The following is a 27,472-nucleotide window of genomic DNA, read 5'->3' as shown; positions in this document are numbered from 1 at the left end:
ATTCAAACAAATCACTGGGACTGAAAAGAAGTGGAAAAGACAAAGATGGTGACCTTGATAATCACCATTTCTTATAACGTTTTTAACTGATAAGACTGTCAGAACAAATGGACCAGAAAATCTCAAACACTCCATTAGCCAACACTTTATATAATTACAAAGCCAATGGAGGCAGGATTCAAAGAGAAATTTATTTGTAGAACACTAGGAAAGAGGATTAGTGGAATATTATTAGTGGAAGAATATGCCTTCACAAAATAGCAAAATTTAATGTAGGTAAAAATCAGATTTTAGAAAATTTGGCATGAGATACAATTGGGCCACATTTACCCTAAAGCATTCATAGATGAAACTCAAAGAACAACAAATAGATATAAACATGAACAAATTTGTCAACATTTTATAACATCCTATTTTCATCATCATTAGCAATAAAACTACCTTATTTGAACTCTGTGGTAGAAGGGATCTTGGAGGCCATTGAGTTTTAGCTTGCTCCTCTCCAAATTAGAGATGTAGATTCTAAGCTCTAGAAAGGATAAATGACTTCCTAAGGTCACATGGATGGCACTTTTTAAAGTGCTAATAAACCAGACTTAAGAAAATGAAGTTAGAAAGTAGGTGAGTCCAAATCACTCTGTGGAAATCCAAGATGGAAGCAAAATAATTTTGGATTATTGAGAGATGATTTTATTAGATAGCTTGGCCTGCAATGGTGATGGTAGAGAATGGAAGACATCAAAGAATGGAAAATGTCACAGACAATATTGATGTTCCAAATAGATGATCAAGAAGGCATCAACAACTACAGACTCATATCTTCTTTCTCATCTTTATAAAATTGTTATGGGTATAATGATATATCCCTTAATTAAAATATGAGAAGGAAACAAGTAGTTGAGCTATATAACATCTATTTTCCCTTTTAAATCTAAACCTAGGATCTTAGGTTTTTCTAAGGCACACTACCATCTTTCCATTTACATAACTAACTAAAAAGTTCAGAGAAAATGATACCTCATTGTATTTATTGCCTGTTGATGTCAAAAAACAACAATCAACAAACAAATAATTGACTGAGTAAAATAAAAAAAAATATCAAGGGCTGTCTTCTAACAATTAGTTTCTTATGCATATATTTTAAAAATCTAAGATACCTTGAAAAACAATCTAAAAAATAACTTTTTTTTTTAGTGACCCTCTGACTATTATTGTCAAGTAAGAAAAATTTACCCAAGGTGTTTACTATGATCGTAGAGAATATCCTTCACAGGATTCAAAAGGAGAAAGTATTCCCTGTAAATAGTGAGGTATTCCAAATATTCATGTTTGCTCATAAAATTGCACTGATAGTATTAAGCCCCAGAATATTACCAGGCCTCTTCCATGAGATCCAAGCTTACATAAAAGAAATCAATCTAATAATTCATGGAGGAACAACTAAATGGATAAAAGATGCAGAATCATAACACATATTTGGATAGTTAGTCTATTATAGAATTGATACACTGAGCACCCATATCTGAGATTGGTGCTGCATCTGGACAATGAGTTGAGCCCAGCATTATAAAGGAGGATGAGAATGTGTAGGTTTGCCCCAGGAAGCGTTCTGTGTTTTTAATGTTCACTTTTTTTTTTAAGGTCACTAATAACTGTTTAAATTTTTCTCTGGGACAAAATCTCAAACTTTTTAATGCAAATATTCTATTGATGATGCTTTTCAGTTGTGAAACTTGTAGTTCCTCCATCTCTAAAACAATCAAAATTTGAGGTAACGTGAAGGGTGTTGGAGAGGCATATGATGGGCATTTGAGCTCTAGTCATCCTAACTCCAGGGTCAGTTCTTTTTCCACTGAGCCACCTAAATGCCTTGACAGAAGGAATAACTACCTCAATAGTTTATAAACCCATTGAAGTATAGATGTTATTGTTATCTTTTAGAGGGAAGGAAAGAATAAGCATTATTACCTATAGGAGGACAGCTGGCTTGAAGGATATGGTAAAGAATAATAAACTCTCAAAGGTCAGAAATTACATGATCAGAGCATTTAGAGTTGGAAGAGTTCATAGAGATCATTTTTATCTACCCACATCATTTTAAAAATGGAATAAAATGATGCCCACAGAGGGGAAGGATTTGCATTGAATCACATGGAGAGTAAGTAGCAGAACTACAATTTGATCCCAAGTCCTTCTATTTCAAATCCAGTGCTCACTTTTTAATGATAATAATAATTTGTTTATAATATATATAACTGATATTTATACTGTGCTTTACATTTTGCATAGTGCTTTCTATATATATTATTTTCCTCATCTATAAAAATGGGGATATAGATATAGATATAGATATAGATATAGATATAGATATAGATATATACAGCACTTACCTCCCAGAATGTTGTATGGATCAAATGAGATAATCATTGTTAAGTACTTCCCACAATGTCTCCAGACACTGCTCCAACATTAGTGCTATATAAATGTCAGTTGCTATTGTTATTATTATGGTTATTGCATCTGTAGATATTATCTCTTTTACATATTAAGAAACGAAGACCCATAAAGGTCAAAGGTTCTCATGCAGGGTCAATATTTGATTTGAACCTAGATCTTATTGAGCCCAATTACATTCTGTAGCCTTAAGCTAGTGAACATTGATCAAGTACACCTCCTAGTTGTCTAGTAGTAGACTAATGCTGCCTTCTGAGGTTTAGCTAAGGAAAAGAAGCTCATTATCAGTCATAGCTCTTTTGGTCTAGAGAATTGATGAAGTCACACTGTGGTCAGGGAAGCATATGATCATTGAGTCTTGAAATGTTGAAGAGAACTAGGTGCTTTGGGACATATTAGAGACTACACAAGAGTCCCTGTGCCTAAGGAAATTATAGTTTAGATGGTGAAAATATTAACTTAAACAAAGCAGGGAAGAAAGGAAACCCATACCTTCCACTAAAAGTTTACAATGATTTTTAAGTGACACTGGAAGGCTCTGCTAGAGAAAGACAAACTCCAGTAAGTCTTATAAATCTGAAAAGATGTTTGGTACCCATTTACTATGCATCAGTTGTCTAAGAAGAGTCTAGCCAAGTGCAAAGACACCTGTCACTAGAAGGCTGGATGTCACGTAATGATGGGTTCAGGGAGGTTTGTTTTGCTTTGTTTGCCAGTCAGCCCATGAAAGCTGTCTGTTAAGGTTTAGCAGGGGTCGTGATCTATGTCAGTAGAGGGAGCAACAATTGGATGAAATCATAGATCTTTTGAAGTATAGACTGAAACATGACAGATACTGAATTGTACAACATAGTCCTCCATCATGAAAATTTGGACAAGTAACAAATGTTTTTTCAAGACTGAAAATGTGTAAGTGAATCCTTTGCAGATGCAGAATTTAGTGCTAATAATAATTCTCATTTCTGAAGTGCTTTAGCATTTACAGAGTGCTTCTGTTGAAACAAATCTGTGAAGGAGATTGTGAGAATATCATTTTCTCAATGTTCAGATGAGGAAACTAGATCTCAAAGAGGACAAGTTATTTGCCCATGTGGATCCTAAGTGGCCCCAAACCAAGTCTTACTTGTAAATCTACAGGTCCTGTGACCTTTCCTGTAAGGAATAACTAGGTTTAAGGCTATTATTCTATTTAACAAATATTTCTGTTTCTGCTATATACAAAGAACTACAATAGGTGCTAGTCAGTGTTAGGTACTGAATTCAAACTCATGCCCCATTTTATCCATGGCTTCACTAGTTATGGTATTACCTCTGCCAACAAAAGAAGGTTTCTCTTCTTCTTTCTAAGCAGTCTTATATAAGAGTTTCGGTGGCCTGGAAAAATCCATCATTTTTTTTATTCCTGGCATTTTCATGCTGCTTCCATGCCTGAAACTCTTTCCCCATCATCTCCAATTCCTACCCTCCTGACTTCCTTCAAGTTTCAGCCAGTCCCACCTTCTTTAAGAAGCCTTTCCCAATCCTCCTTAATCTTAGCTCTTTCCCTCTGAGATTATCTCCAGTTTAGTCTATGTCTTTTGTGCACACAGTTGGTTGCATGCTGTTTCCTCCATGAAACTATCAAATTCTTGAAAGAAGGAATCATCTTTTGCCTTTCTTTGAATAAGTAGCAGTAAGCACAAGTGCCTGACACATAGCAGGTGCTTAATAAATGCTTGTTGACTTGACAAAGAGTTCATTAGATGTCTGTAATTTATCTATGAAGTTAGTGTCTAAAACCTATGGAAACTCTAGTCATTGTAAAGCCTGTACTTGGATATGTAATGAAATAGTAAATCAATCTATCTGCAAGCACGTGATCTACTATGTGTCAGGCTCTGGTGATATAGAGACAAAAAAGCAGCCTTTGCCCTCAAGGAATTGATATTTTATCATGCTGATAACATGTGCACAGATAATTATGTGTAAAATGTTTACAAAACAAGTTCAAGGTAACTTGCTGCAATATACCAGCAGCTGAGGGGAATTAGGAAATGCCTGATAGAGAGAGGCATTTCAGCTGAACCTCAGAGTTTGAAAGCTTGTCAAAAATTCTGTAGCCTACTCGAATCCTCTGTACAACATCCCAACGAATGTTCATTTGATCTCTACTTGAAGATTTCCTTTGAGGGGAGCTTATTGCTATGGATGCAGGCTACTCCTTATCTGGTCAGCTAGAATCATTAAAAAGTTGTTCCTTATCCATATAAAAAGAATTATGGCATCTGCTTGATACATTACCATATTTAATCTTATCCTAAAGCCTATGTCATGGAGTATTAACCTTCAGTCTATGGTTCTATAAACAGATTTCTGCTTTGTGTGTGTGTGTGGAAAATTGGATTTTATTTTTCTTTTTACCAAATTTTCTTTAATTATTTAGGAACATTTTTTGAGAAGGATCCCATAAATTTCACCAGTCTAGAAAAGGATCCATGACACACAAAGTTTAGGAACCCCTGGTTTAGAATAACCCATGTATATGTTTACACATTTATTCATTAACTAATATCATGTCAAATTGTCTCTCAAACATACTCAAAATATTTATCAAATATTTGACAAAATAGAGAGACCTACTTCTCTAATTGTATGCATATTTTCTCTATATATTAAATTCCTTAATCTCTTGGGATTAAATACCAAAGCTACTGACTCTACAATATGTTAGCAAAGGAGTAAATAATAAAAATATCAACAATTATTTGCAATATTGTAGCTATAAGAAAGATAATAGCCAAAATCACCTCAAACTCTCTTGGGTAGCATTGGACTTTATTTTTTTAACCCTCACCTTCCATCTTAGAATCAATACTGTGTGTTGGTTCTAAGGCAGAAGAGCGGTAAGAGCTAGGCAATGGGAGTTAAGTTACTTGTCCAGGGTCATATAGCTAAGAGGTGTCTGAGGTCAGATTTGAACCTGGGACCACAACCTCTTTATCCTCTTCTCAAGATAAAACTTCTCATAGTTTTGAAAATTTTTAGACATCGCCATCTTTTCTCTCAGTCTTCTTCAGCATGAACCCAGCCATGGCAGAAGGCTTCTCTCAAACCCTCACTTTTTATATTCTCTCTCCAGCACACTCTTCATACAATTCTCTTTATGTATCTTCACAAGATAACAGCTGACAGTTTTAACAAGAAAGAAGTTTCTCCTCACCTTCTTTCGTGCTGCCTCTCCCATAATTTATCTTACTTATCCTCATAAATTAAAGTTCATTATCTCCAAAGAGGGAAGCACCCCCTAGAGGAGTGAGGGGCAACCTTTTGAGATTGGTGTGTCAAAATTTGCCAAAAAACTGAGCATAACTTGGGTGGTGTGTCATTTCGAGAACCCCTTCCCCCCTACCCCCCACCCGCTCTTCTCAGCATGTGGCCCCATAACTTCTCTGTATGCAGCCGCAAATCATCAAAAATGGCTACGCATGTCAGTGCTGACACATGTATCATAGGTTCGCCATCACAGTCCAAGAGTGATGGTTGCAACTATAATTCCTAGATATAATTCCTAGTACCTTTTGTTCTTAAAGATACAGTAACAGTAGTAGTGTTTATAGCCCATTGTAAAGGAGACTTTGGCAACAAGGACTTCATCAAAATAAAAAATATGCTACAATCTAAGTCAAGATCTTTTTCTTTCTAACTTCTACCAAGTTCTCTCTGGGACCAAACAGAAAATAAGGCTAACCCTTCCATATGACAACCCTTTAGATATATAAAGATTAAGATCTTGTGCCCTCTGAGTCATCTTTCCTTCAGAATTCCCAGTTTCTTCTACAAATTCTTCTACATTGTGGTTATATCTATTCCTTCACTATTATACTTGCTCTCCTCTGGACATGATCTAGCTTGTCCTAATCACTTGTGAAACATAACCCCGAGACCAGGACAAGACACACCATATCTTTTTAGTCTTACTGAATTTGACCTGAAAGAAGAAATATAAGTAAATGTGCCTCTCTCTTTTCAGAGGTGGAGGTATGAATGTGAAACACCACCTAACTTCCTAGCCTTAATTGATGTATTGATTAATTTTGCTGAACTCTTTGTTTCCTTAATTCTTTGTTAAAAAGGATGAGTTTGGGTAAGGGAAGTAGATAAAATAAACTGGGACATGAAGATAATGTGAAAGGCAACTAGGTGCTAAAGTGGATAGAATGCTGATCCTGGAGTTAGGAAGACATCTTCCTGGATTCAAATCTGGCCTCAGACATGAGCTGTGTGACCCTGGACAAGTCACTTAATCCCATTTGCCTCCAATTCTTCTTCTCTAAAATGAACTAGAGATGGAAACAGTAAAACACTACACCTTCTGTTAAGAAAACCCGAAACAGGATCACAAAGAGTCAGATATGACCAGAAAATAACTGAACAACAAATAAAAATGATGCAAAAACAAAATCTATCAACAAAAAGGGGTTTTATGTTTATTGGTGACTTTTTTTTAATACCACTCTCATTTCCCAAGATGCCATCCTAACTCATCTCCAATATGATTTTCCTTTGTAATGAAGAAAGACAATTAAGCAAAACCTACCGACACCACTACTAGCTCTGTTGACATGGGTAGCATTTAGCATTTGTAATCCTTGCCCTAGGTTCTCTGTTGAAAGAATAGCGAAATGTGTTATATCTTGCCAAGGATGAACAAGGACCCTGGAAATGTGGGATTTTAAAGTCCCTGATATGGTTTCTAGAAGGTGATTAAGTCATTTTTCAGTCCTGTCTGAGTCTGTGACCCCATTTGGGTTTGTTTGGGGTTTTTATTTTTGTTTTGTTTGTGTGGGGGAGTACGGGATAGGGCAAAGATACTGGAAAAGTTTGCCATTTCCTTCTCCAGCTCATTTTACAAATGAGGAATTTATTAGTTCAGGTGACTTGTCCAGAGTCACACAGCTAGTGTGAACTAGTCTGAGGCCAGATCCGAATTCACAGAGATGAGTCTTCCTGACTCCAGGCCTGGCACTCTGTCCACTGTGCCACATAGCTGTCCGTAGTACCCAGTAGATGGTAAAACAAATAATGGTTGACTGAATCTTATTCTATGGAATTCTTCCTTTAGTTCTAATAGAAGAGGGTTTATAGAAGTCTTTTAAAAGCACTTTTAGATTGTTCTTTGGTAAAAATGAATAATGTAGAAATGGTATCAAATTATAACATTGTACAACTCAATGGAATTGCTTGTCGGCTCTGGGAGGGGGGAGAGAAGAGAGGAGGGAAAGAAAATGAATTGTGTAAACATGGAAAAATATTTTTAAAAAATAAAAATGTTAAATAAAAAAACTAACAGCACTTTTAGACCTGGTAAATATCAGGAAATCATAGAATTTTCCAATAGTTGATGAACTTTGAGGCCCTTTCCTAAGTCCAACCTATATCCTCTACAACATTCCTGGCATAGTCATTTGACCTTTACTTGAATACCTGCATTGATGAGGAACTCTCTACTTTGAGTCAGTCTGTTCAAACTGGTAGGCAGCTCAGACTGTTAGGAAGTTCTTTATGTTATATTTCCCTGTAAGTACTACCCTTTACCTTCTGAGGCTAGGGTGAAAAAGTCTAATTTCTTTTCCACATGGAGACTTTTCCCTACTACCTGAAGAAGATAGCTTGCATCTCTCTCAAGTCTTCCTTTCTTCAAACTAATTGTACCTAATCCTTTCTGTTGATCCTTTTAAGGCATTATCTTGACTCTCTTCTTACCATCCTGTACATTCTTCCCTGGATATGATCAAATTTTCGATGTACTTCTTAAAATATAACCCCCAGGCTCAGACATAATACTTCAGAATTCATCAGACTGGGTCAAAGTACAGTAGAACTATCACATCCCTCACTGTGGGCTATAGATTTTTACATTTCTTTTATTTTATGAAGGTATGTAAAATTGAAGGCCAATGTGAATATAGGAATGAACCTGAAGGAGTAGTATTATGATTTCATAAGACACTGAAACATCTTGAAAAATTATTCCACTCTCAAAATAGATTATTTCAAAAGTCTATTTAAATTGCTTAAAATGAATTTCCTCCCTTCTGTCCTCTTTAAAAAGCTCAACACATACTGGAAACCACAAGCTAAGACAAGAGAGAATTCTCTTACAGACACGGACTGGGAACTCCTCGCATTATGGAAGATGTAAATAGGAGCTAAAGGGCCACAGGCACCACACTCTCCTTTTATACCCATGTTTCCCCTGCATGTTGTTGCCATTAGTGTCAATGGACATTATAGTCCCTTATATTCAGAAAACAATGGAACTCATTGTAGTCACCCTGGTAATGGGGCAAGAAGGGTGGAGGAAAGAAGAAGGGAGATACACATTCTTGACATTTTGTTTGCTTTGCTGAGTTTGGATTTCTGCCATGGTTATTTAGCATTGAGTTACTGAGGATAAAATATCTAGCTGCTGATAAAAATGATATGGTCTAGGTCCATTAAGCAAATTATGGAAAACATTTCCCTGCATCCCCATAAAAGTCCTAATCTGTTGTCTCATAGTGTAGAGGTGACCCTGGGTTCTTGAAGGTAACTGGACCTATGGACCAGGACCACAAGCTCTGGTAGATCTTAATAACCTGGAAATTCTTGGAACATGTATAGTACTGGGTCAGATTTTTTTGTCCGGTCTCTGAGAATCAGGTTAGCTAACCTCTGAGAAAATGATCACTTTAAGACTGGCCACAATCAGTTCTTTTTAAAACCCTTGTCTTAGTATCAATTCTAAAACAGAAGAGTGGCAAAGGCTAAGCAAGTGAGGTTAAGGGACCTACCCAGGGTTACATAGCTAGGAAATGTCTGAGTCATAATTGAACTCAGGTTCTCCTGACCCCAGGTCTGGCATTCTGTCCATTACCCTACCTAGCTATCCCCCACAACCACTTTTTAAAAAAATAAATGTTATTGATACTTTATTGGTATTTTTTATTTTATGTTACTGAAATTTGCCCCTGTTTCTTTCTCTCCTCTAGAGCCATCTCTTACAATAGATTTTTTTCAAAAAAAGAAAAGAAAAAAGAATAGAAAATAAATCAGCAAAACAATTTCATACATTGAAAAAACTGACAATATATACAATGTTCCAAACAAACTTCCTCTGCAAGGGAGTAGGGTGAAACAATTATTCATGTCCTTTCTTTTGGGCCAAGTTTATCCTTTGTAATTTCTCAATATCTATTTTGAATTGTTTTGTTCTTGTTCTTCCAGTTTACATTATTGTAGTCACTGTGTATATTATTTTCTTGGTTTGGCTTACTTTAACTTGCATTGAATCCTATAGGTTGTTCCATGTTTCTCTGCATTCATTATATTTATTGTATCTTATGGCATAGTAATAATTTTATCACATCCATGTATCACAATTTGTTTAGCCATTCCTCATGCTTTACTTTGATTTTAGTTCTTGGCTACCACAAAAAAGCACTGCTATAAATATTTTGGTGTATTGGAAGCTCTTTTTTTTTTTTTGCAACTACCTTGATATATCCATATATAAATAGCAATGGAATCTCTAGGCCAAAGGAAATAGACATTTTAGTCTTTTTAATATGGATAATTCCAAATTGCTTTCCAGAATGTCTGCACTAAATCACAACTTCACCAACAATGTATTAGTATTCCTATCTTTCCACTAGCTCTCCAGCATTGACTATTCCCATCTTTTGCTATTTTTGGCAACTTATTGAAGGTGAGGTTGTATTTCTCTTGTTGTTTGTGATTTGGAGCATTCTCTCATCCTGTGACTGTTGTTTGTTCTTATAGAGTAGAAACTGTTATTCTTTTTCTTTTTAGAGGGGTGGAATTATATGACAACAAAAGCACTAGAGCTATGTTGGCAAATCTATGACATGCATGCCAGAGGGGGATGCTCCCTTCCCCTCTCCACATACACCTGAGGACATTTCTCATATCATCTGCCCCTCTGCCCAGAAGCCCAATGGGAGTGCTTACTCCCTCCCCTATTGTTGTTAGGTAGAGGGCTCAGCTGAGGCCATCACTGCACTAGAGTAAGAGGACTAAGGTCCAAATCTTGGGTTTGAGAGCTGCTTCATGTGAAACTTAGGCAAATCATTTAACTTTTCTAGACTTGTATCTTTGCTTATTAAAATGGAATTGTTGGACAGAGGACCTCTAAGGATTTCTAACTCTCTAACCACTCCCAGGGTCTAACAGGGTAGCAGATATATAGTTGGTGCTTATTATCGGAGTATCCAAGTGGTTCAGTTATTAGAATGGAAGTTCAAATTTGGCCTTAGACACTTATTAGCCACGTGATCTTTGGCAAGACACTTAACATCTTTCAGTCTCATTTCCTCAACTGTAAAATGGGAATAATAAAAGTACCTACCTCCTAGAATTGTTGTAAGGATTAAATGAAATAATAATTGTAAAGTGCATAGCACAATGCCTGATATGGATGAGGCACTGTATAAATGTTATTATCATTATTATTATTTATATGTGCTGAATTTAATTTTCCTAATGTTTCCCTCTCTTCACATACTCCCTACCCATCCCCCCAAAGTATCCATATGTAGTTTTTATCTTGATGTCTCTGCTATCCACCTCAGCTCAAAATGAATTGAATTTAATGCCTGAACAAAGGGAATTTCAAATGTGTGGATGTGATATTTTCATGGAAAATTAAACTTGAACCTGCCATCAATGAGCTCATGCTGAGAATAAATTGTTAGTGATATGATGGTTGACCTCTGATCTGAGCAAACCAACATCTGATGCAGAACAGGACTAATTGAAAAATGGCCAGTGATGTCATCTATTGCATAGCATGGACATTAAAGCATGACTAACCAAAGCCCAGGAGAGCCGATGGCTTCCAAATGAGGTCTCTTGAATATCTCTTTTCCATTGCTCCTTGACAGTGCCATGAATGATAGCTTGTGAATGAAGCTCAGCCTGGGCTGCTTAGCCAAAGGAAGCTTAACAGTGCTTTCTCCCTTCATCTGTCTTTCCCACAGCTCCCAATTCTACCTCTTGCCCTGCTGAAGAAACCTGGTGGTCAGGCTTGGTCATCATCATCGCAGTATGCTGTGCCACACTCGTGTTTCTGGTTGTCATTGTCATCATTTGTTACAAAGCCATAAAAAGGTAAGAGTAGGAATAGTCTTCCTCTTTGCTGTCTCACCACCATCACCAGCACCACCACCCCAGCTCCAACCTGTTGAGCAGTTTCTTTGTGGACAACTGTGAAATACCTTCTTGAACAGGCAATTCTTTGCACATTCCCAGCGTTATGATGATATTGTGTTCATTGCTCCTATTGTTGGGGCAGGGCATCTGATTCAGTGGCACATCATTTGCAAGTGAAGTCAGCATGTTCACTCATCTTTCAGAAAAACTAGACAGAAGAAAGTAGTGGGGCAACGGTGAGAGCAGACTGCAGGTTCAAATCCCAACTTTTGGTACTTACTAGCTCATATGAGTTTGGGCAAGTGAGTTCATCTGCAAGAACCTTGGGTTTTTCATCTGTGAAATGGGAAGGATAATTTGTGAAATGGGGAAGGAGGCACTCCTTAACTTCCAGAAATTTTTTTGCTAGTAAATGTTGAAGTAGAAAGGTTCCATAGATAGGAAAGTATTAATATCTGTGGTAGGAAAGACCCAAGAACAAAGTGGGTGTGTAAAGATATTGGAATCTTGGGGAAGAGCTTTTAAAATGTGGTCTATTCATGTAGTGGAATATTATTATTGACACCAGAAACCATGAATATAAAAAAATCCAAGAAAACAAGGGTATGTTGACATTAACTGTTGGAAAGCAAAGCAGGGAAACAGTGACTATACAATAACTATGACAATGTAAATGGAGAGGACAATAAAATGAAATAAAAATTAATAATCTGATATAAGTAAAAATAGATAAAATAAAAATATATTATATTTGATATGATATAATATATTTGGCATATAATATATTATATTTTATATTATATATAATTATGATGACCAATGCATTGGTCTAGAGAAGAGATGAGGAAATGGAATGACTATGAGCGTACAACATTTCCTGTGTTTTCATACATGGCCAAAGCATTAATGGCATTTGATAAGAAATTTTAAATGTCTTCCAAGGTTTCCTTGGTATAGGAGGGAAGAAGGCAAGGTAAAAGGGAGCCAAATGAATTCAGATCTTCAAGATTAGAGTAATTTAAAAAATAATAATTGTGATCCCAAGGACTACTATCAGTATTCTTTGAGAAATAATCAAGAATGGCAAAGGCTGGATTAAGAGCCAAGCCTACAGACAGGAGGTTCTAGGTTCAAATCTCACTACAGATACTTCCTAACTGTGGGATCCTGGGCAAGTCACTTCACCCCCATTGCCTAGCCCTTACCACTCTTCTGCCTTGGAACCAATACACAGTATTGATTCTAAGGTGGAAGGTAAGGATTTAAAAAAAAAAGGAATGGGAAAGGTCCTAGAAAATTGGAAATGGGCAAATGTTATCTATCCTTAATAATCATTTTCCCCACCATCACTCTCCATTGAATCTGAGGACTTGGTTTGCCCATTTTAAAACTCATTCTTGGGAGCAGCTGGTAGCACAGAAGAGTGTCAGGAGGACCTGGATTCAAATCTGACCTCAGATACTTCCTAGCTGCATGACCCTGGGCCAGTCACTTAATCCCAGTTGCCTAGCCCTTGCTTCTTTTCTGTAACTGATACTAAGAGAGAAGATAAAGTTTGCTCATCTATTATTCTGTATCACAGTTACTTGAATATATGGCCCAACTCTTTTCCATGTAATCTGTGAGGGCAGGGATTGTATTTTTAGTCTTGGGTTCTACCCAAGAAAACCTGTTGTTTTGAGTCTCCTGAAAGATAGAACTCTTTGTTCATCAGTCAGAGAGTGGACCTGAATTCTCAGAGGAAGGAATAAAACAAGCATTTATTAATTAAGTGCCCACTATGTGCCAGGCACTATGCAAGTACTATCTCATTTGATCCTCATAAAAATCCTGGGGAATAGGCTCTATTGTCATCCCCATTTTATAGTTGAGGAAACTGAGGCAAGCAGAAGTTGACATAGGTAGTAAATGTCCAAGACTCAATTTGAGCTCAGGTCTCCCTGACTCCAGGTCCTGCACTCTGTCCACTGCACCACCTAAGTGCTTTAGATCTGAAAGGGACTTCAGAGGCCATGTAGGCTATTCTCTGTTTGATCAGGAAATCATTTCTTTACAATATTATGGAAAAGCAATTGCTTTTAGTACAATGAAGAGAACACTGGTCTTGAAGGCCAGAGACTTTGACTTTAATTCAGGCTCTGGAGAGATCCCTGAACCCTTTCTGAACCTTAGTTTCCTCTTATGCAAAATGATGATAAATAGTATTTGAACTACCATGTGCCAGAGCTGTTGCAAGGGAAGTTCCTCTCCAGCTCTAAGCTCTAAGCTCCAGCTCTAAGATTCTAAACATTCTAGATTCATGGGCAGATAGGTGGCACAGTCGATAGAGCACTAGCTTTGGAATTAGGAAGACTTGAGTTCAGATTCTGCCTCCAGCACAAATTGGACTCTGGGAACATCACATAATAACCATGGTCTGCCTCAGTTTTCTCAGCTAAAAAATAGGAATAATAATAACACTTATTTCCAATGATTGATTCTAAGATGGGAGATAAGGTTAAAAAAATTTTTTTAATCAATACTATGTAATAGTTCCAAGGAGGAAGAGCAGTAAGGGTCAGACAATTATGGTTAAATGGCTTGCTCAGGGTCACACACCTGGAAAGTATCTGAGGCCAGACTTGAACCCAGGATCTCCTATCTCTAGGCCTGGCTCTCAATCCTCTGAGCCACCAGCTGCCCTCAAGGTTTTGTTTTGTTTTGTTTTGTTTTTCAAAAAGCTTATTATTATAGTATGAGATTTTCCCCAGGTGACCTTTTGACTAAGATGCCATTTTAGCCAAGAAGAGTACTCAGCAGCACTTCAGAAGGGAATGAATAAGTCTTTTTTCTTTGCTGACAAAGAATTCTCTGGCTCCATTCTCTGGCAGAAAGTATACTGATGCTGTCTGGCAGTATTTTTTATAGGGCAGACTTGATTCTTTTTTCCCTAACTTGGATACAGCTTGGGAAGTTAAATGAACACCACAGAGCAACACAGAGGCCATAAATTCTGCTGTTTCTGACCCGAACATGTGGTTTCACATCTCATAAAATTAAGTCCAAACTCTAGCTGATAGCAGTGTCAGGCTACTGAGCCTCATTCTGGCCAGAGATAAGCAAGAGATGTTTTCCCCTAATGGCCTGGGTTTAGGGAATTGACACCTCCATGTTTTATGTGTAAAGTCATGGTTGGGCCATGGTGGCATGAATAGAATGATGAGAGCTGCAGCCTTGTTTGTTCTTCTAAGATTGAAAGTTAGCCAGTTCTGTCTGGAAAAGCCTCAGATCTCTTGTGGAAATTAGAATTCAGAGGAATCTCTCCAAGTCATATTCAAGGCTAGATGATTTGAGAATCATGAGGGCATTTTAAAGCAAAGATCAATTCAAAATCTAGCCACTGACAAATGCTTGCTACAGAATGTGTGGTAAGGACTCGAAAAGCAATGGTGATTTCATTAAGAACTTTTAAGCTGGGACGGGGGTAGCTAGGTAGCTCAGTGGATTGAGAGCTAGACCTAGGGATGGGAAGTCCTGGGTTCATATCTGGCCTTGGACAATTTCTAGCTCTGTGACCCTGGGCAAGTCACTTAATCCCAATTGCTTAGCCATTACTGCTCTCTTGCCCTAGAATTGATACTATGACTGAAGGTAAGGGTTTAGAAAAAGAAAAAAAAAATATTTTGACAACCTATGTGGCCAGATGTGTCTTGTGGAGATTCTCAGAAAAAAACCTAAGAATTAAAAGAAAGGCAGTAAGTTGTTCCAAGAGCCTTGGCTTTGTGTCAAAGGGCCTGAGTTCAAATTCTACTTCTTATTAGTTGTATTATTAATTGTATATCCAACCAAATCACTTCAGCCCACTGACCACTGGTTTCCATATCTTTAAAATGAGAAGGTGGCTTTGACCTAGCCATACCACTGCATTGTTTGTACCCCAATGAGATAATAAGAAAAAAATCTTATGCAAAAATATTTATAGCCGTGCTCTTTATGGTAGCAAAAAATTGGAAAATGGGGGGTGTCCATCAATTGGGGAATGGCTAAATAAATTGTGGTATCTACTGGTGATGGAATACTATTGTGCTGAATGGAACTGGAGGATTTCCATGTGAACTGGAATGACTTACAGGAGCAAAAGGAGCAGAACCAGGAGAACATTGTACACTGAGACTGATACACTGTGGCACAATGGAATGTAATGGACTTCTCTACTAGCAGCAATGCAATGACCCAGGACAATTCTGAGAAACTTATGAGAAAGAACACTATCCATATTCAGAGGAATAATTGTGGAAATGGAAAAGCATTAGAAAAATATGTGATTGATCATGTAATGCCATAGGGATGTGATTGGGGTTTTGATGTTAAAGAATCATGCTACTACATATATTAATAACATGGAAATAGGTTTTGACCAATGATATGTGTATAACCCAGTGGAATTGCTTGTTGGATTTGGGAGGGGGGAAGAAAGGGGGGAATTATGAATCATGTAGCCATGGAAAATCTAAATTTTAGAAAAAGGAAAAACAAACAACAACAACAACAAAAATGAGAGGGTGGAACTAGGTTATCTCAAAGGTTCCTTCCAGCCCTAAATCCTCTGACCCTGTGAATTTGAACGTTTTTAGAGAATACATGCAACCTCTGATTCCAAACCCAGTTCTATTCTCCTGAATCCTAGTGTTTTCCCCTAAGTTGGTTGTAAGCTTTCTAAGAGGGAGAGACAGGAAGAAAGTATCTCATTTTTTTTTTGAATCTCCTTCTACTCCAGGGAGGGCAGTTAAATTGCATAGTGGACAGAATGCCAAGCCTGAGTCAAGAAGACACGAGTTCAAATTCTGCCTCAGATGCTTATTAGCTCTGTGACCCTAAACAAGTCACTTAATCTTGTTGTTCTGTTTCCTCATCTGTAAAATGAGAAGGAAATGGCAAAGCACTCCAGTATTTCTGGCAAGAAAACCCCAAGTGGGGTCACAAAGAGTTGGACACTGCTGAAAAGTGACTAGTACAGTGTTCTGCATCATATGGATATCTGTTAATGTTATGAACCTATGAAATGCCTTGACAACTCTGTACCTATGTTTATAAACAGAATTCTAGCTGTGAGGGTAACTAGTTACTCTAATCCCAATCCATATAATTTATTTATTAAAAACCCTTATCTTCTTTTTTAGAATCCATACTAAATATCAGTTCTCAGGCAGTAAGGATTAGTCAACTGGGATTAAATGACTTTGCCCAGGATCACACAACTAGGAAATGTCTGAAGTCAAATTTGAACTCAGGTCCTTCAAACTCCAGCCTGACTCTCTATCCACAGAGCTACCCAGTTGCCCCTCCAAATCCATAGAATTTAAACTAAAATTCACAGAATTAGAAAAATCTCAGAATTGGAAGGGATCTTAGAAAGCATCTAGGTCAAACTTTGCCTGAACAAGAAACTAAAGAAGTGGTCAGCCAAGCTATTGCCTGAAGACTGCCTATGAGATCTACCTCCCCAGGCAACACATTCTACTTTTAGACATGTAAGTATTGGGAAGTATTCTGCCTAAATCTGACTCTTAGCAGCTTCCTCCCATTTTTCCCTTATTCTGGCCTTTGGGAAATGAGAAGAACAATTATAATCTTCCTTCCTTCCAGGGGGGAGAGAGACATATTTACTATTTGGCAAGTTTTACATCACACCACCCCTCTTGATAGATTGTATTTGCTCAGGAATGCTCTTTACTCACTATTAAGAGATGGAGAAATAAGTGGTGCTGGTTCTGATTTTCTCTTCTGAAATGAGCTTTGTAATGCATCACTGTCACTTATAACTGAATCAAACATTCTTGGGAGGGGGCAGCTAGAAGGCACAATGGCTAGAACACAAGATCTGGAATTAGGAAATCCTGAGTTCAAATCTGGCTTCAGATACTTCCTAGATATATGACCCTGGGCAACTCACTTAACTGATTTGCTTCAGTTTCTTTATCTGTAAAATAAGCTGGAGAAGTAAATGACAATCCTCTCCAGTATCTTTCCAAAGAAAATCCCGAATGAGGTCGCAAAGAGTCAGACGTGTCTAAAATGACTGAACAACAATGACATTCTCTAGACACAGAAGCAAGTCTTGTGCAAAATGAGGATCATCATAGAGTATGTTCACTAATTTATCTAGAAAAGATGAACATGTAGCTTTTTTTTTTCTCTCTCTCTCTGTCAAATGGCTTCTTTCCCTGGGTCACTGGAATACTTTATCCCATACCCAGCCAAAGTCACCAGGAATGAAAGAGGTTGTCTGTGTTTGGGGATTTCATTCTGGCTCCTCTTTATCTCTTGAAATTGATTTTCTGCTCAACTGTTCAACATCCATTTAGTTGTAATTTACAGCCTCTTCTGCTGGAAGACCAGAAAGATCTACAGAATATTTGGGCCAGTCTTCTTGATCATGAATAATGCATAAGAAGGGACTTTGAAGGCTGTTTAGTTCAAGCCCTCATTTTCCAGATGAGAAAACTAAGCCTCCAAGAAATTAAGTGACTTGCCCAAGGTCACACAGGTGGTAGAGACAGTATTTGAACTCGGGTTTTCAGACTCCAAAGCCGGTGCACTCTCTATTGACTACACTTCCCACGTGAACTGTAAAAGTGTATTTGAATGTTGTATGTGTGTATGTGTGGGTATGTATATATATATATATATATATATATATATATATACATATATTACATATAAGTATATAAACACTTAATATATTTACAGGACACAAATATTTTGCATATATACATGTGATATGAATATGCATACACATTTATAGTATATATAAATATGCATATATATTTTATGGCTTGTGTTCAATTTCTCATACATGGTAAAAAGCAGAACAACAGCTATAGTTAGGTGACTAATATTTTGTCTTAAGGCACTAATATTTAGAGGATACTCACTTAATATCAATTCTAACACATAAAGTAAGGGTTTAAAAAATAAAACAAAGTAACCTACCACATAGTGAGGGACAGCAAATTTCAGGAAATAGTGGAAAGCACCAAGAGGCACAGAGGGTTTGGAAAACAAGATAAGTGCATTACACAACTCAAACATTCATGAAACAATGCACTTTTTAAGAATGAATATTGAATGAAATACTCCACATGTATAAACTACTTCCTCACAGCAATTTTATGTTTTTGCAAACTGTGTTAACTCTTTCAAACAACCCAGTGCCTAATTAGCCAGTTAAGAGGAATTTTAAGGTGCCTAATATACACACCAAGCATTATAATAGATGCTGGGATTACAAAGTCAGAAATGAAATCATCTCAACCTTCAAGGACCTTCTGGTTTATCAGCAGAAACAAATATACAGATATATATATAGATATATATATAGATATATATATATACACACACATAAAGTAAAATGGGGAAAGCAGGAGCAGCTGGTGGAAGGCATAAGAAAAGATGGGAGATCTAGCTTAACGAGGACTTGACAGCCCTTTTCAGGACTGCTCATCTGTCTCTGGTGTCCACCTGGCACCCAGTTCTCCCTTGTGGCTCCAAGAAGCTGTAGCGTGTATGGTGGTCATAGCCCAGTAAAATCATCTTGGCAGACAGGTCAAAGCAGGTTGTGGGTAACAGCCAGTCCTAAAACCAACTGGTGAATTAAGGGAATGTCACGTCCAAGCATATAAAGACTTCCTCTACTGAGGAGAATGGGTAGATAAGAACAGTTTGTTCCAAAGGCCATGAAGACAGTTTGAAGCAGATATGATGGAGCACATGGAACTTGGTCAGACATTGAAGATGCCATGTTCATCCACTGCAGCCCTGGCTATCACTAGCAGTCTTGCCTTTTGTCTTGCCCCTGGACTTGGATGACTCTGGAACTTTCTCCTTCAGAGTTCAAATCTTGTTTTTGCCTTTCTACTTGTTTGAATATTACTTTACCTCTTTGGGCCTCAATTTCTTCATTTGTAAAATGTGGTAAGTCTATTGGTTTTTAAGTTCAGAAGAAAAATAATATAAGAAGAATTGGTAATGACTTTGTACAATTCTGCCTCACTTAAATCCAATTCATGATTGAATCAAGAACTCACCCCCTAATATCACTGGTCCTTTTCTAAATGAAGTAAAAACAACATTATATATGAGGCCACATGAAAGATAGTTTTGAGTGAATAATAGAGTGACTTTAAGGAAATAATATACAATAACCCTCAAGAGGCAGGTTGGGTCAGGTTACAAAGGACTGTGGGATGGCAACAGAAGAGCTTGCATTTGGCCTTAGCAGCAATGGAGCCAGTAGAATTTAATGCATAGAGGAGTTATATGGGTAGATACACTTTAGGAGAAAATACTTTGTGGGAAATGAATTAGAGTGGAGAGAAACTTTAGAAAGGTAAATTAGTGATGAAGTTATTGTGATAACACAGGTGAAAAGTAATGAGAATTCAGACTAATAGTGTGGCCACGTGAGAAGGCCACAGATGCGCAGATATGCTATGGAATGGACAAGACTTGGCAAGTGATTGGTCAAATGGGGTGGGGAAAAGTGATGGATCAAGAATGATGTTCAGATAACTGGAAAAATGGTGGCATCCTTAATAAAAATAGGGACTTTTAAGGAAGTAGAATGGTACAGTAGATGGCACAGTGGGTAGAGCATCAGACCAAGAGTCAGGAAGATTAATCTTCTTGAGTTCAAATCTGGCTGTGTGACCCTATGCAAACCACTTAACCCTATTTGCTTCAGGTTCCTTATCTGTAAAATGAATTGAAGAAGGAAATGGCAAACCATTCTAGTATCTTTGTTTTAAAAAATAATAATTGGGTCACAGAGTTAGCCATGACTAGGAAATGACTTAATGGCACAACAGGAAGACTGGCTTTTGAGTCCGAGTTCAAATCCTGTGTTTACCTCTTTCTTCCTGTTTGAATATTATTTTACCCCTTTGGGCCTCAATTTCTTCATTTGTAAAATTAGGTAATTAAACTAAATGTCCCCATAGGTCACTTCTGACTCTAAAAATCTTTTGACTTTTAAGTTCAGAAGAAGGATTGATTTGGGGAAACATTATGAGCTTGAAATATCTCTGGGATATCCTGTTCCAAATTCTCAAAAAGTAGTTAGTGATACAAAACTGAAGTTCAAGATAGAGAGAGTCATCATCATCAAGGTGACAATTAAATTGGAAGCTGATGAGGTGACCAAATTTGAATAGTCTAATTTCCATAGTAATTTAGTTATCCAAAGAACTTGCCATGTATGAGAGAGAAATAGATTTTCAATATAAGAACAAATAGATTCATTAAAAATATGTAGAGACCAGTTATTTGGAATTAATTCCTTTGCATAAGTAAAGAGATTCCAGGGAAAAAGGGAAAAGCATCTGGAGACCAGTGATAAAGTAAAATGACATAAATATATTTTACTTAATAATGGAATTTCACCTCTTGTACTTTGTTTTGTGCACTTGTTTCTAGTCTACTCTGGCTGTTAAATAAAGTCTGACCTCACAAGAGGGTCCAGAAAGCCCAGAATCTAAGGAATTTTTAAGGACTCTCAGGAAGTACTTAAATTCAAACCTCATTCAGGAGACTCAGAGGGGAAGCCATAGCTGTTTTCAAGTGTCTGAAAGGCTGTCATGTGGAAGAGGGATTGAGCTACTTTTGTTTGGAACTCAAAGTCTGAGTATAGGGCAATATGTGTAGAAGTTGCAAAGAGGAAAATTTAAGCCTGCGGTTTGGGAAAAAATTGCTAAAAATAAGAACTGTCCCAAAGTGAAATGAACTTTCTCCAAAAGAAATAGATAATCCCTTTGCTGCATATGTTCCAGCAAAAGAAGAATTAAGCACTTACCAGGCTTTCCCTTCCTCCAAGTTCTCTACCCTGGGGTCATCCTCATTTCTTCTCTCTTGCACTGCTTCAGTCCATCCAGTGGCCAAGGCTTACCAGGCATGGGTTAGTGAGACTTTGGGATATGGCTCAAAGTGCATAGCTACTAAGATCTCTTCTAATTCTAAGTTCTAGAATTCTCTGATTAGGTCATCTAGATCTGTTTGATGCCCTAAAGGGGACCAGGAATGGAGGACGAAGAGAGGAGAAACAGAAACAGAAACAGAGAAATAGAGGAAGGGGGAGCTAGAGAAAGAGAAATGGAGAGAGGGAGGAAGGAAGGAAGGAAGGAAGGAAGGAAGGAAGGAAGGAAGGAAGGAAGGAAGGAAGGAAGGAAGGAAGGAAGGAAGGAAGGAAGGAAGGAAGGAAAGGATGGACAAAAGAGAGAGGAAAAGAATATCCCAAGTGAGGAAATTTCTTCTAATAATGATAAGCACCTTTTCAGAAACTAGGGTCCTAGAAAATTGTTTAGAGCTCTGAGAAGTTAAGTGATCAGCTCAGGATCATACAGCCAGTCTGTATCAAAGACAAGTATTTGAACCCAGGTCTTTTTCTTTCTGAGGTAAGGTCTCTAACTATTGCTACATCATGCTTCTACATTGATAGAGATATAAAACATGAGTAATAAATAGGATGAATTGGAGTTTCTCATGTAAGGAGACTAATTTGATCCCCTAAGCATCACTGAGACTTGGTGGGATGAAACCCAACTGGAGTTTTGCTACAGATAGGAATAAGTTGTACAAAAAGTACAGACTATATAAAGGGTATGTTATTAAATAAATCTTTAATCTCATCAATTCTGGAATTTCCTCAAGCTGTAGAGAGAAATCTATTCATATTTATTATCCTATATAACTGTTTTCCATGTCCTCTCAAAAGTTTGCTATGTAGTAGCATTATATAGTAAAATGTTATGTCAACCAGGACAATCCAGAGGAACTTGGGAGAAAGAACACTATCCACATCCAGAGAAAGAACTGTGGAATCAGAAATGCAGCTGAAAAATATATGATTGATCACATAGTATGATGGGGATGTGATTAGGGTTTTGATGTTAAAGGATCGCTCTACTGCAATAGCATAGAAATAGGTTTTGAACAATGATACCTATATAACCCAGTGGAATTGCTTGCCAGCTTTGGGAGGAGAGAGGAGAAAGTGGGGGTTGAGGAGATCATGAATCATGTAACCATGGGAAAATATTCTAAATAAAAATTTTAAAAATTAATAATTAAAAAAAATTTTAAGTGTTATGTCAAGAACATAAAGGAAGAAGCTTCACCAAGAATGCTTAATTCATTATCCCCTGAAGATAGAAACAAGTGATAATACTGAATTTCATTTATCAAGCATTTGTTTAAGTGTCTTCGATGTGTTAGGCATTAGGGTATATTCCCTACTGTCCTAGGTTTGACCAGACTGACAAAGGGGTCCATGGGCCAATGGTGCACCTGCACACACACAAAGATTAAGAGACTCTGACCTACATAGAAAAATTAAATGAGCATTTTGGAACTGAAAACTGGCACAGAAATAGGTTATTGTAGTGATGATGACTTCAGCCATTTGGAGGTTTGGAACTCTTAGCCAAAAGCAGAGGAGATGATGAATTTGTGACTTGCCTCACTGATAATTTCAATCTTCCAAAAGTTGAGGAAGAAACAAAGGGAACAGCCATTCTGATTCTTATCACCAAGGAAGAAGAGCCCTTTGAACTAGAAATGAAAAGATTCTTGAGGGCAAGAGTTCACCATAGAGAAGAAAATGAAAGTCATACAGCTGCCATGCACTCCAGATTTTCAGAGAGCCAATTTTGAAGTGCTCAAAGAAAGGATAGCTAAGATCCAAAGGTCTCATATGTTGAAGGGAAGGTCAGTCCTAGAGGGATGTGAACTCTCAACTGTGAAATTCTGGAGACTTGAGTAGAAATTATTACATTGAGGAGAATAAAAAGGAACTGCCAAAGGAGACTGAGATGGATGCCCAGGGAACCTATCAACAAATTTGGGTTTTTAAAAGACATTTTAAGAATAGGGAAGCCAGTGCAAGTAACTGAAAATGAATACAAACAAGAAGAATGGCTCTCTGAGAACTGGGTCTGGAATTCTAAAGCCCAGAATAAGTGGAAACTGATGATAAATGCTAAAGAAGAGAAAGATACATCAGGGCAGCTAGGTGGCACAGTGGATAGTTTTCAGTCAAAAAGATTCATCTTCTCAAGTTCAAAACTGACTTCAGACACTTCCTAGCTGTGTGATCCTGGGCAAGTCACTTAATCCTGTCTGACTCTGTTTCTTCATCTGTAAAATGAGCTGGAGAAGGAAGTGGCAAAAACCATTCTTGTATTTCTGCCAAAAACAAACAAAATAAAAACAAAAGTGATCATTAAGAGTCATACATGACTGAAAAAAATCAACAACTAAGGTTTGGGAGTATGGAGTTTTTAAAATCTATATTGAGAAAGGTCAAATGAACTGTAAGATTACTTCAAAAATAGTGGGGATGATAATGGTAGATAACAATAGAAGGCTGAACCACTCAACTCCTGGTTTGCTTTTTGCCTCTTTCAAGGAGAATGGTCTTTGCACTTAAGGACATGCACAACAATAATAGTAAGGAATTGTATCCTGAGATAAATGAGGGGGTGGTCAGGCAATCTAGCTACCCACACTTAATTCAAGTGACCAGACAGATAAACCATATCAATAAGTCAACATTTATTAAGTACTCTAGATTACTAAAAAGAACTGGCCAATATGGTTGTTTATGGTTTGAAAAACCTCAAAGAAAGAGAAAGTTAACATAGGATAGGAAAAGGCCAAACACCATAGTTTTTCAAATAGGGATGATGAGGAGCCTGTAAACTATTAGCCAGGAAGCTTTATTTCTATTCCTGGCAAAATTCTAGAACAAATTAGGATCATTTCTAAGTACTTGGAAAGGGAAGGAGAGATCACATGATTTCATCAAGAAATGGTCATACTAAATTAACTCCTTTCTTTTTTTTTTTTACGTAACTAGACCAAGTGAAGTCAACGGACATAATATACCTAGTTTTTCAGCAAAGCACTTAATGTTCATTAAGATGGAGATATGAACTGTTGTTGTTGCTGTTGTTTGGTCTAATTTTTAGTGACTGGTTTTCTTGGCAAAGATACTGGAGTGGTTTGCTATTTCCTTTTCCAGCTCATTTTACAGATGAGGAAACTGAGGCAAACAGGATTAAGTGATTTGCCCAAGGTCCTTCAGCTAGTAAATGTCTGAGATCATATTTGAACTCAGGAAGATGACTTTTCTAGTTTGGCACTCTATTCACTGCACCACTTAGATTATGTTCAAACTAGATGGATTTGGGGTATCTAGTTAATACTGTGGGTAGAGCAGCAGACCTGGAACTGGAAAGATCTGGGTTCAAATTTGGATGCAGGTGCTTCCTAGCTGGGTGACCCCAAGAAAGTCACTTAACCCCAATTGCCAAGCCCTTGCCGTTTTTCTGGACTAGAATCACTGCTAAGACAGAAGGCAAGAGTTTAAAAAAATTAAGTTGGTTGAATCCTATATTTACTATCTGTCTCAGTCTTTGCTCTTCAATTAATTCTCTCTTCTGTCTAGGTTGTGTAATATACTCCAGTTCTTGGTACAAAAGGCAGTTGTTAATTAATGGATCAATATCAACTTAGAGGAAAGAAGATCTCTAGTAGAGTGTCCTGGATTCTGGGAGCACTCGGATCCTAGGATGGTCAACATTTTTCATTAAATGATTTGGAGTAGGGCACAGATGGCATGCTTTGGAAAATTTGCAGATGATATCAAGCCTGTAGGGGTATCTAACATGTCAGGTGGCAAAGTCCAGATCTGAAGAGATCTTGTCAGGTCAGAATGGTGGGCCAAATCAAATGACATTTCATAGGAATAAAAGTGAAGTTCTATATCCGGTTCCAAAAAATAACTTCATAAAGACAAAGCAAGGAAAAAGACAATATTGCTCCTTAGTAGGATACCTATTACTGTTTCTTTTTGGTCTAAACTAAGAATTAAAGAATTAAAATTTTTGTTGTTGAATTGATTTCTGTTGAAGAGCTACTAATAAGATTTTGGTTGCCACTACACTCAACATGAGCCGATAGGATGCAGTCAAAAAAGCTAATGCTCTCCCAAGAAGTATTAAGAGAAGCATGCTATCCAAAATAAAAAGGGTAATGATACAGCTGGGCTTTGTCTTTGAATAGTGTATTCAGTTGTAGGTATCTCATTTTAAGAAAGATATAGACAAGGGACAATTATGTTTCTCAGAGGATAGAGAGTCAGAACTAGAGACTTGGGGAGATGGAAGGTGATGGAAACAATTAACAACAAATCCCCTTTGCACTTGGAGAAAACTATCTATTCAGGAAGGTTTAAAGAGCTCCATCAATGTTATTGTAATGATGCTGTGAGGCTCTTGAGTGGTATTATGTCCCTGCAATAGATTTAGATCTTCTGGTTTCTAGAGGTTAAGTAATTAGGCTAGTATTCACACAAGTCATCAGCCGAACTGGGAGAGCCCTGGAATTTCTACCAGAGAATACAGCCTAGTAATTTATTCTTTCTTGTGTGTTTGTTAAACTAAATTCCCTCTAGTCATCCCATTCTTACCCCACCTCTATAATCCCTTCCGAGTTATTTAAAGACCTTTTACAAATCTTGGAATTAATAGTCAGATGGTAGTTGGCATTTAGATTTTTGTTAGACAATTAAGAGTAGATGTTTTGAAAATATGGTTATTTATTTCTCCTTCACTTTGCAGATGAAAACCTTGATTAAATAGGTGGATGGAATTCAGTGATTAGATGAGAAAAATTAGGGAAGTCCATGAGATTAATAGCAGAGGATTACCTAAATGAGCTGTGGCACCTTGGGGAAACAATAGCATTTCATGGAATCCTTATTTCTGTTTTCACAAAAACAATTTTTAAAAAAGAGAGAGATTTGCTTCTTTTTGCTAACTCTCTCCTTAAGTATATAGATAGGTCAGTCAGTTAACATTTACCTACTATATGCCAGGCACTGTGCTAAGCAATTTACAAATATTACTTCATTGGGTAGCAAATGAATAGAATGCCAAGCCTAGAGTTGGGAGGACTTGGGTTTAAATCTGGTCTCTGTTGCTTCCCAGCTGTGTGATCCTGGGCAAGTCACTTAGCCCTGTTTGTCTCAGTTTCCTCATCTGCAAAATGAGCTGGAGAAGAAAATGGCAAACCACTCCAAAACTTTGCCAAGAAAACCCCAAACGGTGTCAGAAAAAGTCAGACATGACTGAAATGACTGAATAACATTGCCTCTAAGATACACAAACTTCAGAATGGCATTTAAAGATCTCTACAGCATGGCTGCTTTTCCCATCTTATTTCATATGACTTTCTTTTTCAAGATTTCTATTCTAGCCAAAATGACTTATTAGCTGCCCCCAAATTCTGCCCCTCTTAACCATATAGACAGCATCCCATCTTCTGTCTCCTCTCTACTGCACAAGAGAAATACACTTTCTTCTTATCTGCTCCTATAGTAATGAACATAGTTACCATATCCTCCCAAGGATTTTTCTGACTCCTGATATAAGCATTTTTTCCATGTTGAAATTAATTAGCATTCCCTTTGCTATTTAAATGCTGTATTCTCCATGGAGAAGCTGCTCAAAAATAAGGACTCTTATATTTGCCTTGGGATCTCTAGTATCTAATATAATGTCTTGCACATAGTAGGCGGTTAATTAATTCATGTTGAATTTTTTGAATGAATTGTCCTGGACACTGTGCCTCCTATATTGAAACCTAGGAATAGCATTAATTTTTTCAGTGACCATGTCATGCTGCTGACTTGCATTTGTACGTTACATTACATTTGTAGTTTCCTAACACTTTAAATTGTTTCATAGAGGTCCTCCTCCACTATTCTGTACTTTTGACATTAATTTTTGAGCCT

General features: G+C 37.3%; 1 protein-coding gene across 2 annotated transcripts in view; it reads left to right on the top strand.

The window, feature by feature from the left end:
* PRIMA1 (proline rich membrane anchor 1) overlaps window positions 1–27,472 on the top strand; it is a 134,177-nt gene that overhangs the window by 78,108 nt on the left and 28,597 nt on the right. For both annotated transcript variants that reach the window (XM_056810501.1, XM_056810502.1), the window contains exon 4: window positions 11,472–11,601. In XM_056810501.1, coding sequence (XP_056666479.1) covers window positions 11,472–11,601 — 130 coding nt within the window. The remainder of the gene's footprint in view (window positions 1–11,471; window positions 11,602–27,472) is intronic.

This window comes from Monodelphis domestica, chromosome 1 (genome assembly GCF_027887165.1).
Source record: "Monodelphis domestica isolate mMonDom1 chromosome 1, mMonDom1.pri, whole genome shotgun sequence".
Lineage (NCBI taxonomy): Eukaryota > Metazoa > Chordata > Mammalia > Didelphimorphia > Didelphidae > Monodelphis > Monodelphis domestica.
This window is presented reverse-complemented; position numbering and strand designations above follow the sequence as displayed.